Here is a 15,012-nt window from a genome sequence, read left to right as displayed (position 1 = left end):
TCTCCCTTGATTGTGAAGCAACCAAAAGGCCCAGCGCGGGCAAACTTCGCATGGAAAATCCCCAGGGCATGCTTAAGAGTCTTTCTGAAGCTCTAGGCCCAATTCGTATTCCATGACCTGAAAATGACATGAGGTCAACTTACAAAGTTGACTCATCCATCACCATTCTTGAAATAGCTCCCATTTCTTCAATCCTGGATAGATTTTCTTAATATTTGTTAAAAACTGATCTGAATGGATTGTATTTACAGATTCGTCAAAAATTTTCAATTTTTTCCAAGGTCAACAAATTTTGCACATTAACGGAAAAGGTCAATAGGCCAAGTCTCACGTAGCCCCCTAAATGGGGTACCATTGGAAAGGTCTTGGCGGGAGGATTCAGAATATGTATACTTTGTAGGGTCTGGGACCACCCCCTAATTTTCTCAAGACCGAAGAGCATTATTTATTTTCGATTTTCCAGGTATACAGACGTTAACACAGGAGCAGATACAGAGCTAATATAGCAGTAGATTGATGAAAACTCAATTATATTTCTCTGTTTCTAAATAATCAGTGGGTGGTCCCACACCCCACAAAGTATATATATTCTGAATACCGGAAAATTAAATAAGATGTTTTTTACCGGCGATAGCTGATGGAAATCGTCTAGTTTAATCAATTTCTTACACACTACCTGTAAGAAATTGAGTAAACCATCAGTTTTGTAAGAATGAGTAGTATTTAAATATTTCTATCGTTTCCAGTTTGGTGATCAATCTCGAAGAAATAAATTGGATTTTGTGGCGTTAAGGGAAATACCCGTGTCGAGATTTAGCGTGTTCGATTTCAATTAAGTAGATACCATTCGACGTATTGACGACCTCCGTGGGGGGAGTGTAACTTGTTACCCCTTACATTTGTAATTCCTTAAAAATTTATTAATCACTAGTTAAGAATAAATAGCAAAGTGCATACATATGTATTCATTTAAAGTTGGTAAATAAATAAATGTTCAACATATAAATATAGTGCGTCTCAAAATGTAAAGATAATCATACAAATGACCAAAATTAAATGACCGAATCATGTCTCAGCGATACCGTGCATGTATGGTACAGATAATCTATCTGGTACTATTCACACAAAAATTCATCCACGTGTGATATAAAATGGGGAAGCTATGATAAAATAATTAAATTAAGATAAATTCGTGTCTCAAAATAGAAAGATGGGCGTTTTATTTTTTAATGTCTAGTGTTATTTTGGGCAGGCAAGTTAAGAGTCGTAAGTGTAATTTGCTAAGTTGTAAAGTGCAAACAAATGCCGAAAGGTCAGCCTCTGAGCGATTTCAAATTGGGGCAAATTCAGCTCCTAAAAGACCAAGGTTTGTCGCAGCAAAAAATTGCAGATTTTCTTGGGTGTTCTCAAAGCGTTATTTCAAATTATCTGAACTCAAGAACCCATCAGGGTGGCGAAAATGCTCAAATCGGACGCCCAAAGATTCTCACTGAGCGAGACGAACGGAAAATTGCGCAATTAGCATCAACAGGCCAATATTCTGTTCGTGAAATTGCGAGGGAATTGCCCATTTCCGTGTCAAAGGACACAGTTCATCGAACTCTGTGCAACAACCCGGACCTCCAGTGGCGTAAAAAGATAACACAGCCCCCGTTGACTCAGAGGCATCGCGACGCAAGATTGGACTTTGCTCGAGAACACATGACGTGGGACAAGGAGTGGCAGAAAGTCGTCTTCAGCGACGAAAAAAAGTTCAATCTCGATGGTCCAGACGGGTATGCCTACTACTGGCACAATTTGAGAAAGAGTCCGGAAATTTTCTCCAAGAGGCAAGCTGGTATGTGTAATATGTAAAGTAAAAAGCAATATACATGCATATGAACTCATTTATCAAAGTACAGATAAAAATAAATTCATTGATTTTCAGGAGGTGGATCAGTTATGCTTTGGGGGGCATATGGATACCATGGCAAGACTGAGCTCGTGTCAATTCCACCAAGGACTAACTCGGCTGGTTATCAAGATGTCCTGAAAGCCAATCTTATCCGGCAGGGGTCCAAAATTGGTGGGCGCGGATGGATTTTCCAACAGGACAACGCTAGTATCCATGCTTCCCGATCAACAACCGACTTTTTGGCCGCCAAAAACGTACAGACCTTGAAGTGGCCGGCTCGAAGTCCGGATTTAAATCCTATGGAAAATCTTTGGGCTGAACTTTCACGCCGGGTCTATAGTCATGGACGCCAGTATAGGTCAAAATGGGAACTTGAACAAGCCATTCACATGGTGGTTCATGGTGGTTTCACCAAATATTAATTTACAAACTGATACCAATATAGCACTCCAGTCAGAAGAATTGTGCTTCTAAGCTCGATTTAAAACTGCCCATCTTCCTATTTTGAGACAGTCCAATTTTGCAAATTATTTAAAATTGTTTATAGCCATATTAAAATTTGCCCCATTTGGCTACCATTTCTATCAAACATTACATACTATTGGAAGAATAAACTGTAAAAATATAAGCACTGGATAATGCATGTTAATTTAATTATGACCAATCGCAGAATTATCTTTTCATTTTGAGACGCACCGTATTCATAACTATCCAAGTTTTGTTGGTATTGGTTTTTATTTATATTTACATATCCTATTCGACAGACGGAAAAACCAGTGGACTTTTATACATAGCGTAGATAGTTGTACATAGTTGTAGCGATTTTTAGAATCTCTTAGGTTTAGAGGGTGTCCATGAGGGGCCGCCGATAGATTACGTAACGCGATAGGCAGGAAGGGAGAGGGTGGTCTAGAAAATCGGGATTTTTCCATGGCGTAATGTATGGACCGCCCCTAAATTATGGCACTGCTAAGGTGGGGTGAGAGTGCCAAAGTTTGGCGAGACAGGGAAATTTGCACCACATCTGGAAAGGGAGGTGTGATGGTTGGGAATATTTTCGTTTAAAACGCAAATTTTGAAAGCAAATCACGAACAATTAAATTGTTCGTGACATAATTTATGGACACGTGCTTACACACTCATCTCGAGAAAACTCCTCACCTTATAATTTGCACTTTTTTTAAAATAAGTATCTTTTTTACGGGGAATGCTATTTTTGTCCATTCCCCAAAAAAAGGTTTAAACGGACGAGAAGACCCTATTTTTACTTCACCCTTCCCACTGTGAAGGGCCACTTTGACTTAAATACGGGTGTAGTAAGTGACGCAAGGTCAGTTAGTACGGACAGCGTAGAATTTGTCTCGTCGTTTGCATACATATTTAATTGTTAAAGTTTAATAGACTTTAAGAGTCGTTAAATATTGTAGAACTTAAGCCAGATATTAATTCAAATTTGTAGAATTTAATCATCTGCAGAATGGCAAGTCTTGTCGAGGAAGTATTTCAAAATGGATTGGTAAGATTTTATTTGGTGGAATTTTTTTTAATTTGCAAAATATTCGCCTATTTAGCTACATTCGCATAGAAATTTGTCATTAGTGTTTCGTTTCTTGTGGGTTTGCTACATACGTTTCTTGCAATGGGAAGCTAGAAATCAAAGGTGCAAAAAACACAGGAATTTAAAGGTACAAGAAACATATGCCATCTAGCCATTCGTCGTATGAAGTACACTCAAAATAAGGTAGTAATGAATCATTACCATGCGGAATAACTATGTGGCTCTGCCACGTCGGTTACGATTTGTCGTAAATATGGTAATAATAAATAAGTTCAGAGAAATTCAAATTTAATACATAATGGTATTCACTTCCTTAATATTTGGTAATGAATTTGAATTTCCCTGAAATTATTATTACCATTTCTACCACAAATCGTAACCAACGTGGTAGAGCCACATAGTCATGGTAATGCTTCATTACTACCTTATTTTGAGTGTATAAATAGGGACGCGACGTGCTTTCTTGCAGGTCCAAATACCTGTAAAATACCATGTTCTTGCCACAGATTAATTGCAAGAGATACCCTGTTTGTCATGTTTACAAAAATATTCGCCTAATCGGTTTTCAAATTTTTAATTAGATTTTAGGAAACATATTTTCCTGGTTGGACCATCACGACTTGAAGACTGTGCGCTTCGTGTGCCGAAATTGGGAGCGGAGCGCCGGGCCCGGGTTTTCTGAGCGGAGTCGGGTAAGTTGCATAATTTTGTATATAAATTTAGGAAATTACGAAAAATCGAGTTATTTGATTTTTGTTGATGTAGATTCGGCTTGACATGTGGCAAGGTTTGTGTCCAGGGCGGGAAAGGACGACGTTTCTCCGCATAAATAAAGGTCCGCTGCTCATGTTGGGAACGGAGGATCGTGTCGGGGACGCTTTGGCGGGAATATTGGATTCCTTTCAACATTTCGAACTAAGTTTTACGACGTATCGTCACACTAAATTGGTCCAAGCGTATCGACGTGAGTGTCGAATTTTTAACGAAATTTAAATTTTCTTGGGGAAACGTTGAATAAATTTATGGTTATATTTTGTTTCAAAATTATTTTTGATTTTTAGATTTGGCCGAGCTTTTTGACCATTTGCGTCGACCACGTGGTTCCGTGACATACATGGATGCGGTCACGTTTGAGAAGAACTGTAACATTGATGGGCTGGTCCCGCAGGGGGCGCTGTTGGCGGTCGTCGCGGCACAAAACGCGGTACCAGAGGTGCACATGCGCCTGAATTTAGGCGGGTATCCGGAAGGTGAGAAATGTTTATGTAGAACGTACTCGCGAAAGCGTCTTATTTAGCACATCAACTCATTTAGCAAATTGATAAAACTCACAACATTTGTGACGCGAGGGTATTCGCAAATTTCGCAAATCTGAACGAATAATGTTATTACCTTTTTAATTTGGTTCGATCGATGCTATTTGAATTGGGAGGAATATTCACAAGTAAAACATGCCCAGTCGCAGGATAGCTTTGCGAAAAAATGTGAACCGTATTCCAGCAAAAGTTTTGCGAAATTTACATTACAAACTTCGCGAGTTATGTTGCGATGTTCCATTTGCGACATGTACATATACATATGGCAAGGTTGACATGAGTGTGCTCATGTGTACATACATAGTTACTTAGAATAAATTGGAATTTGCAGATTGTCTGCAAAATCTATGTTTTGGCAAATTTTAACTTGAAGCGTCGTTCGGTTGGGATGAATTTGAGTTAGTGAGATAAATAATTGCGCAAATTATTTTTTGTCTTGGCAACGTTTCAATTTTTTTGTAGGATTGCATTTTCACGCAACCTCGTTGGACATCGACTGCACAAGTTTGCAAGATAATGTGGCCGAAAAAGCTACAATTTTAGGGCGGTTTCACTCCTTGAAAAGTATCATGTTCACGGCGACGCAAGGCCTCGACTACTATGTGGGATTTATGGTCGAAAATAGAGACCAATTCGCAAATTTGGACCAAGTTTGGGTGGACGATTGTTGTCAGTTGAAGGTAAAAAGTTATGAAATTGTTTTTAAAGAATTGCATTTTTTCGTGCCAAAATTTCAAATTCGCATTTTCGGCCGGGTGTGATCGATCATAACGTAACAGACAATTATTCAATTGAGAATGAATAGCTTAAATATTCAGTACTCGATAAATTCATAAATAATAATTTTTCAAAATTTTTGTGCTCGTCTCATATTTCTCAGAGCTAATGAATAATTTTATTCATTTTTCATTTTTCACTATACATATGCTTAATATGCGGGGTTTATTGAGAAATCCGTTTAACAAGGCGAATTTTCGGACAAAATCAGTTAAAAAAGAATAATAAATTCATATTTATTATTAGATTTTGAATAAATGAATAATGAATGAACGGGTTTTCCGATCTTTCAATTGAGTGAATTTTGAATGAAGAAATGTTTTTTTTAACAGGTTTGAATCTGTGGGATCGGCTTTGATTTACCATCTTGAGATCAATACGGACTTTTAAAACAATCTAAATTTCTAATTTTTTAGGACATCAGAATTTTATCCCGACTTGGAAATGGGCTTCGTAAACTTGGTATCAACGTAATAAATCATCCCCGAGATGAATTCTCGCTGCAAGACGTGTCCGGCCTGGAAACCTGTCTGGTCCGACATTTCGCCACCCTGCGGGTCCTCGACTTGTCCTTCAATATGAGTATCATCAGAACGTGGAAATTTGTGACTATAACGTTTCCGAAATTGTGGAAACTTAACCTGGCCATGCACACGGGGCCGAATCAAGGCCATTTCGACAACCTGGACAGAGATATTTTCGATATTGGGAAGCTCGTCAAGGTAAAAATAAGTAAGCAGATGCAGCAAAGTAGCGGTAGTTTTACAACGTAATTTATGCCGAAAATTATCACTTATCAATAACACAATTTTTACAAGACATTTTTTTTTGTTTTTTTTTTACAGGAAGCCAGATTTCGGGATCATTTCCCACTCTTGTCCAGATTGAATATTGAGCTTCCATCGTGGCCGTGCTGCCCCATGATCACCTTTGAGCAGACGGTCGACCTTGAAGACGTCTTTGATGTCGTCGTTACTACGCGATACGGCTATTAAGGAAAGTTGGACGGACCAATCCCAGCAATTTTAGGAGAATATTTGGCGTGAAATGTATGTATGCACATATGTACATACATCAATGTTTCCGAATATTTTAAATATTCAAATAAATCTTCATTCAAATGTGTCTTGTAGCTTCATGAAGTTAAATCCGAAGATATTCCGATTTAGGGATAATATTTAGTGCAAAATATTTTACAAATTGAACCACGAACTTCAAAATTAATCCATTTAAAAAATATGTACATATCTCTGTATCGTGGACATACAAATATTTAAATTATTGTTGAGAATTTTTTAATGGACATGACATTGAACTAATGCGTATAAAATAATTTAAGAAATAAACATTTGATTTTAACACTACTTCTATCCTTGTGGAAACCAAATTTATTTAGAAATCAAATACGTAAATCCCGAATAATGCCAAAAATTGTTAAAAGATGTTCCAATTCTTTTTCTAGGCAGGAAATGGGAATCCACTTTGCCCCCTCGAGTGTACTGAAGCGATTAAAGAAGAGAATTTCAACTTCCTCAGAGAAGATGCTTGAAGAATAATGGAACAAGCACAACTCCATGTATGCATTAAATACTACGGAACCTTCAATGTATGAAAAATACAGAGGAATTTTTCCAAAAAATAGGTCTGCCCTTGATTCCATAAACCAGACGACGTATTGTTGCGCAGTTCGGACCTTTGGTTCCACAAAGTTTTTAGTTAAACCTTCCCAGACATTGTAAACCCCTGCTTCGCTGATGACATTGGTAAGAACGAAGACATGACAAGGCTGGCTAATTTGTCGCCTTTTTACAAATTTAACTCTTTCCAGGGGAAATTCGAGCTTAAAAGAAGCAGTTTTTCGGACACGATCCTCATGAAAAAGTATGATAGGCATGGTAATGACCACATTTTCCATAAAGTATGTGGGAGTGAAATTAGTGAATCGTATGACAGAAGTGCATTGATTAAATATCGTGAAAAGATGTTGAAATTTGTTTGGATTTTCAATGACCGAGATACCATTTACCGCTGAACGAACTCGTTGTCGGAGCAAAGAGTGAAAATTAAGGGTATGAAGACGAAATTCAACGTCATCTTAAATTTTGAATTTTAGTTTACGTGTTAGTATTTTCCACAAAATTTATGTGTAACTCTGGCGCACAGGTGTGCGTCCGTATGTTACTTACTACTTAGAATTCGCTGCGATCGTGGTCTGAGGCACGTAAGCATTTATTTTGAAGTTAGTTTTGAAGAGTAATTGATCAAGTTACTGGCGACATAAATATTTGAAGTTTGTAAAATGGGTTATACACTTAAATATTTACACGTGCGCTCATAACGTCGACATGTGTACGCTCGTAAAAATAGTATGACGCTTTTCGAAAGTAACTATTTAGTAGCATTCGAATTCAAACTTCAGTAAACGATAATTGTTTGATACGCGTGAATACCCTTTAAACAAAGTTGTGCAAAATCCACTTAACGTTAAGTAAAATATAGGAAGACACATCTAGTACATTTTGGCTAATTTTTATGTCCTCTTTTTTTTTATTGTGTCCTGCTCATCTTACGCGTTATATAACCAAATATATGTATTTACATACATACATACAGGCCCTAAACTGGGGGTGGGCAAGCAGGGCAATTGCCCGGGGCGCCAGACTTTGAGGGGGCGCCGACAGGCGCCCCGCTAAGCACTAGATATAATTGACAATTTGGGTGATAGCAGAAAGTAAGGACATGGCAATTAAAACTTTAAACATAAATGATGCAGCATAACAATTATGAGCATGATTTCAAAAAATAATAGTTGAGACAGCTCACCTCCCCCGTACGCCCGCAAACCCATTTTTGGGATTACAATTTTAATAATTTTAAAAACAGATAAATATTATTTTGCGCATGCATTTGAAGATTCATCAAATTCAGAAAACTTATTTTTTAAATGTTCAATTAACTGGATTACGACACTTAATTTGCTGCAATTTAAGCCTTTATACTTTTTTGTACATGCGCCACGTAAAAGCATATTACAAGTTTTATGATTTTTTAAAATTTGAATTTCAAAAAATATTTTCATTTGCCGATGTCAATTTTTGTATATCTTATTCTACAAAGTCAAAGGCATCTATTTTTAGAAATTTTACCTCTGGAAATGAAAACGTTTTGCGCAAATTGACCCTCAACTTAGCGGAATTTAGCACTATCTTTTCTCAAATTTCAAAAAATTGGGAAATTTTAATGCATCAGTTAGATCCTAATGAAAAAAAGTATATGGTTTTGATGACTGGTTTATCGTAATTTGAGGGAAGAAATCAAAAGAATGAAATTGAAAATTTGCCATAATTTCGCCAAAAATTTAAATTTCGAAAAATGGGTTAGGAGTAATATTTTTTATCGCATAAAGAATGTTTGAGAATAAGATGTTTGAGTGCGATCGGACATTTTGATGCGCTCTCCATCGGAGTACTTGAAAAAAATTGAGCCAATGCGGCGGATATAAATATGGAAAAACCTACATTGGAAATCATTTAATTGTGCTTAAGATAATATACCATTTCTTTGCAACGAATTTTTAAATGGCCATTTTGGTGCTTAGAAAAATTCGCGAGCGACAACGGCGCGAGCGGATTGGGGCGCATCAATAAGTTTGCCCACCCTCGTGGCTGGCCTAGTTTAGGCACTGCATACATATTAATACACGCGTTTGTAAATATGTATGTACATATGCAAATAAGTAATATATCAACTTTACATATATTACCACCATGATCGTTTAAAATTCGGACGAAAATTTATCACGTCATGTGAATTAGTTAAGCAGAGTATCATCATTTATCCTGTACATATGTATAAGTTCTCTCGCCACGTTGATAAACAAAATGTGCGATTTATGTAACTTTGATGAGAAGAACTACTTATGATCCATATCGGAATTTATGTATGGTTCTTCTGGGCAACCGGATATTACAACAAGGTGAATTTGAACAAATCGGTTGAACAATTAGGTCTGCAAACTAACAATGGACGTCTCCCATATAAGCTCTCAGATTTATGTAACTAGATCAAACCAGAGTTGAGTCGGTTATCCGAATTTTGGATAAAGTATCCATCGGAACCGAATCCGAATCATTCGGTTCGGTTTGGATATTTTTTCAACCGAAAAATTCGGATTCGGTTCCGATGGATATTTTTTCAACCGAAAAATTCGGATTCGGTTTGGATGGATATTTTTCCGACCGAAAAATTCGGATTCGGTTCAAATGGATAATTTTTCAACCGAAATATTCGAATTCGGTTTGGATGGATTTTAATTTATTTTTAAGCATGCCTTCCGAATTCATGCCATTTTGCAGTTACCACTGGTTATTGATTTCTTGCAGTGCATATGCACGGAATAATTGCAAATTGAGCCAAGATTAAACTATTCTGTGTGTTTTCTTAAACAAAATATGTACCAGTTTAGAGTCGGTTATCCGAATTTCGGATAAAGTGTTCATCCGAACCGAATCCGAATCATTCGGTTCGGTTCGGATATTTATTCAACCGAAAAATTCGGATTCGGTTTGGATGGATATTTTTTTAACCGAAAAATTCGGATTCGGTTCGGATGGAAATTTTTCCAACCGAAAAATTCGGATTCGGTTCGGATAGATCCGAAAAAATGTCCAACCGACTCAACTCTGGATCAAACTAGTGTCAATTTAACTAATACAGATGCAAGCCTGCAATTTACAAAAGAAGCGATCTCCTAATGCGTATATGACTCATGCTTGATCAATGTTTGATGATCGTAATATGTAAGTAAATTAAAAAAAATTCTGCATAATACCATAACTTATCTAATCCCAGTATTATGAGGAATTCGTTACATAAATATTTTATTTTTGGTGAGATATGTAACAGTAAAGAATTAGTGCCTTGGATCAATCTAAAATCCTCATGGTGTATTTACAAAAGGCGTTAGGACATGGTTTTGACGAATTTGCGGGTGAATATCTCTGGCGGGGAGTTGAATTTTGAACTGATTTTTGGTCAGTTGCAAGATAATACTCTCAAAAAGATATATTTAAAATTTTAGGCCGATAGCTTTATAAATGCCCCCTCCAGTGCCCCCAGAGTTGGAAGGAGCCAAAAAAACACTTTCCAAACTGAATTTCTCATATAGCATGATAACCTATGAGGTCAGAGGTGAATGATTGTTAATATTACAACCCTAGATAATCATTGCATGTAATAATAAAAGAATCTACATCAATTACATAACGTTGGGCCTCCATCGTCGCTGATACTTTTTCATGAAAATTGATAAATCGGACCGTGCACAGGAAAATTGACCTGCTGACCTTGAAAGCGGACCCACTCGGTCAAATGAAGATTGAGGGCAAAGCTCTAAGTGTCCCAAATAATATTAAATTAAACAGTGAAGATTTTGTGTAAACAGTTCTGGAGAACGACCCTAGCTAATCAGCTGTCGCGGAATCCTAAAAACTCGTGAACTTATTTGGAAAATTAATGGTCAATTTTTTTCGAAAATAAATTTTACTAATCTTTTTGTGTCCCCTACTGCAGAACTATTTTATCTACAAGGTACAAGTGACAAAATAATAAAATTATTGCGTTTTGGTTAGTTAGATTATTTCTGAAGTTCGACATCGAAAACGACGGGAACTTTTCCAAAAAATTTATAAGGTCTGATGAAAACTCAGTCCGTGGGGTTTAACCACTTATCAAAATTGTGTCAAAAGTACTTACAGTGCAATATACTATATGTACCTTGGATAAAAATCACGTTAGGGATTTTTAGCATCAAAGTCGTAAAATGTGGGGGCCTTAAAAGTCGAGGAGTTGCGTTCACGAGAGTATTCCATTAGGACAAGTATGAAGCTAGACTACAAAAGGGACTTAAAAGATAAGCATGAGATAAAAGTGGTTTTATATAGTGAAAAACATGCTAAGTCCCTTGATAATAGTCGCAAAGACGAATTTTGCATCAGGACCTAATAAACAAATCTTTTGTTCAACGCCATTTTTTAAGAACACTGGTTTGGAAAACTAAAAAAGGACACCTCTCCAAATTTGACCTTGCCTCATTTCGCAGAGTACACAAAATCGGAAGCCAGATATGCTTACCTATAGTTTGAGACATGGGCTTTCACATAAAACAAGTTAGAAATCTCTACGACTAAAAACCATCCCGCAATTAAGGTATGAATTCGTCAAAACCATGTCCTAACGCCTTTTGTATTTATCATCCACGAGGTGACTATGCATGCACAAAGGTGGTGGTTCCACCAAATTCCTGCGCTTATCAAACCCGAGGCGGATTTGCATATGATACGGATTGATTAATCGATCACCAACGCAAATTGGTAATCTTAAGCTGGCCTTTACGTATTGTTTCCATGGTTATGTAAACAATTGATCAGGTTCCAACTGGAAATTATTTGCGGTCGTCATGGGATGGCACAAAGTTAGAAATCTGGTGAAGTAATGCAGGTTGTCACCGATTGGTACTGAAATTATATCGGTTTGAAAAAATTTGTTATTCGTGTGATAAGCCTTTGATCCCGAGGTACTAAATACTTATCACTTTATCTTTATCACTTTGGAAGAGTCATGCATGAATACTGCTTGGTATGATTTGAATACTGGATTTCTAAGAGTGTATATTTAACTTATCGTGTAAATTATGCAAGATAGGCATACTTATCAATAGTATGTGGAATCATACAGAAGCATTTCTCTTTTGTGATCTGTTAATCCTGCAAAAAATGGGTATAAAAAGACTTCTGAAATGAACAGAATTAATCAATTGGCGAGTTGCAGTAATCACAATAACTACATAAATTTCTGGAAATTTGAAATGGATAAAATATTGCTAGTTATCGGCTTAATTTGTAGTTTAAGCCATTCAGGTAAATTCATAAATTTTTCCTCAATATGTACACTCTTAAAAATAGTGTTTGAAAATTGAGTCCAATCCGAATTCTAAATTAAGTGCAAAAACCATGCTTAATCCAGAGTTAATTTTACTCTTCTTTATTAAGTAAAGAAGCTAACGTTAGTCGGGATTTTGTATAGTTTACTTAATTTAGAATTCAGAGTGCATTTCATTTTCAAAAGCGTAAAATTATTAAGGGTGTGAATTTACCCAGTTTTTGGTTTAACTAGGCTTCGCCCTGGTCGAGCTGAACTGTTCCGTGGCGAATTCGAAGGATGGTATTTTTACCTTTACGATCCCCACGACATCCAGAATCGGCGACTTTAACATGTTTTTCGTCCAGCAAGAAATCACTCGGTTGCATCCCTGGGCCGTCACGGCGATGTACAACTATCTCAACAATGAGCACAATATCTCCCGCATTGATAACTTCAGACCGTACACGTGCGAAGGGCTAAACCAGACAGAGTGCGGGACTACGTTTCGGATGACGCCGGAACAACAGGTTGGTCTATGTAACTTCGTGTGGCCCGTAAAATGTGTGGAGCGACATTATTTTATTTTTGGTCTCCCAAATTTCTTTGGGATCTTGCTATTCATTTTCGTAATTTTTTAAGACAATTTTTGAGGGTATTCATGATTCCTTCGTACATATTCTTTGAATCGTAAATTAAGTTACGTCGTTTACGATATTTTATAAGCAGAGAAAGATTTTGTCTAAAGATCGGGTTACCAAGATTACGATTTTTTTTACAAAGCTTGACACATTATTTCCTCTTCGTAAACTATTTTACGATACTAAGGATACAAAGATAATTGGGTATGCTCTCAATGCCTAAAAACCTTAGCGAAACCCGAACCAGATTTTGCAAAAAAACAATGTTAAATAAGATGCAATTTATGCAAATGTGAGGTTTCTGTATGAATAGGCCTATTCTGGGAGGACATCCTTCGACCGGGGTCACTTGCAACCCAGCCACCCCTTCACCTTTGAGCGGGACGCGAATGACAAAACGTTCTACTGTTTCAACATCGCGCCACAAGAACCATTTACGAACCAACAACCCTGGTCGTTAGTCGAGTCCAGGGTCCTCACCTATTTTTGTAAGAGTCTAATTTGAAAAATAAATAATTTGGGCTAATGTATGAACAAGTCTAGTAACCCAGCTAGCGGGATTTAGGATAGGTTAAGCGCGTCTGGGACAATGTGAAATCCAGCGCCAAGTTGAAACGGAACACGAACACACACGCCACTATACAATTATTGTCATGATTTATTAATTTGAAAAAAATGGTAAATTGCATTTTAGCGGGACGCGCGGGCTACATCATTACTGGAATCGGCGATCAGGAAGACCTCTTCAGTCCCACTAACGTTGGCTACATCGTGCCAAACCATTACTGGAAACTGGTTTGTTACAAGGATGCCGCCGGGGTGACGCAGGTCGTCGGCTTTATCGGGAACAATACGCTCCTTCGTGCCAACGATGTCGCGGAACAGGATGCCAGGAAAGCGTCCACCTATTTGCCAAGGTGTATAGACATTTTTTGATTTCTTGTACCTTTTCGCCATTTCTTGCAAAATTCGAAGCAAAAAACTATCTTCGCAAAAATTGCACAATTTATTGCAAGTAGTTTCTCCTTCACGGGAACACCGCTTTTTCAGAATGATTTATGTACATTCTGAAGTAAAATACAGAAGTTTGCATAATTTTGTCCTGAAATTCATTTACAGATCGCAACAGGAAATTATTAACACGATGAACATAAATCGAGTACATCTCTTCCAAGAAGCGTGGGTCGGTGGGGAGACTTATTTACTGGAAGGTCGTTCCGAGGACAGATTGCCATCCGCGGATGAGTGCACGTTCAAAAGGGACCTGTCCCCCGAGGTCAGACAAGAATGGGCCACTTATATCGGCGGATTTTCAAAGTTGGAATGAAAAAATTAATGAAACACGCGAATGTTAAAAATATTACAAGTTTGAAGTTATTTATGTTAATTAAAATTGTCAAATTCCCAAGAGTGAATAAACTTGACTAGATTATTTACGGGATTTGCACGTGTGTGAAAGGCCTTACAGAAAGTACGTCACCAATTCGAGTTTATTAAGGACCGATTTAATCTAAGCGAATTTTTGGAAAGATTTTGTCATTGTCTGAAAAAAAACTGCAAAAATAAGTATGTCAAAATGCGTCGACGTTTCTCTAGCGTGCATATTTGCTTCAAAATTCTCACATAAAATCGGACGTCTGGTCGTTTGGGGTGCTTCTCTTTACACCTTCGGAGAAACTCTATCCATGGCAGATGTGGAATGGAATGGCGACTTTATGAATTTATTGATGAATGGTCACGTGCTGAGAGAGCCGAAATTTGGACGGCAAATTTATACGGGTAATTCATTATTAATTTTGAAAGCTTAGGTTCATACATTCCCTCTAAAAAATAATGTTCCCCTTATGAAAAGTGAATGTACCTAATCTGAATTATAAATTAAGTGAATAATGCAAAGGAATTTAGAGT

The 15,012-nt window shown here is 37.2% G+C and overlaps 2 protein-coding genes across 5 annotated transcripts; both read left to right on the top strand.

The window, feature by feature from the left end:
- The first annotated feature begins 3,199 nt into the window (after positions 1 to 3,199).
- On the top strand, positions 3,200 to 6,902 carry LOC118437259. Of its 4 annotated transcripts, XR_004835982.1 has the most exons (8): positions 3,201 to 3,410; positions 4,034 to 4,144; positions 4,218 to 4,416; positions 4,514 to 4,702; positions 5,231 to 5,448; positions 5,962 to 6,267; positions 6,391 to 6,594; positions 6,679 to 6,902. XR_004835982.1 is itself a non-coding variant. In XM_035856174.1 (7 exons), exons 1-7 carry the CDS (start codon positions 3,372 to 3,374, stop codon positions 6,438 to 6,440), a joined length of 1,122 nt encoding a protein of 373 aa, XP_035712067.1. In that variant the 5' UTR covers positions 3,200 to 3,371; the 3' UTR covers positions 6,441 to 6,902. The 4 variants fall into 4 exon arrangements, 3 of the variants coding, with proteins under 3 accessions (XP_035712067.1, XP_035712066.1, XP_035712065.1); XM_035856174.1 differs by having other exon boundaries at positions 3,200 to 3,410; positions 5,962 to 6,277; positions 6,391 to 6,902; XM_035856173.1 differs by having other exon boundaries at positions 3,200 to 3,410; positions 5,962 to 6,314; positions 6,391 to 6,902.
- Positions 6,903 to 12,311: 5,409 nt separating this feature from the next.
- Positions 12,312 to 14,545, top strand: LOC110855312. The gene is made up of 5 exons (XM_022103740.2): positions 12,312 to 12,462; positions 12,719 to 12,993; positions 13,418 to 13,592; positions 13,799 to 14,021; positions 14,224 to 14,545. The coding sequence occupies exons 1-5, from the start codon at positions 12,342 to 12,344 to the stop codon at positions 14,429 to 14,431; spliced, it is 1,002 nt and encodes a 333-aa protein (XP_021959432.2). The 5' UTR covers positions 12,312 to 12,341; the 3' UTR covers positions 14,432 to 14,545.
- Positions 14,546 to 15,012: the final 467 nt, after the last annotated feature.

Source organism: Folsomia candida, unplaced genomic scaffold (genome assembly GCF_002217175.1).
Source record: "Folsomia candida strain VU population unplaced genomic scaffold, ASM221717v1 Fcan01_Sc012, whole genome shotgun sequence".
NCBI classification, from domain to species: Eukaryota; Metazoa; Arthropoda; class Collembola; order Entomobryomorpha; family Isotomidae; genus Folsomia; species Folsomia candida.
This window is presented reverse-complemented; position numbering and strand designations above follow the sequence as displayed.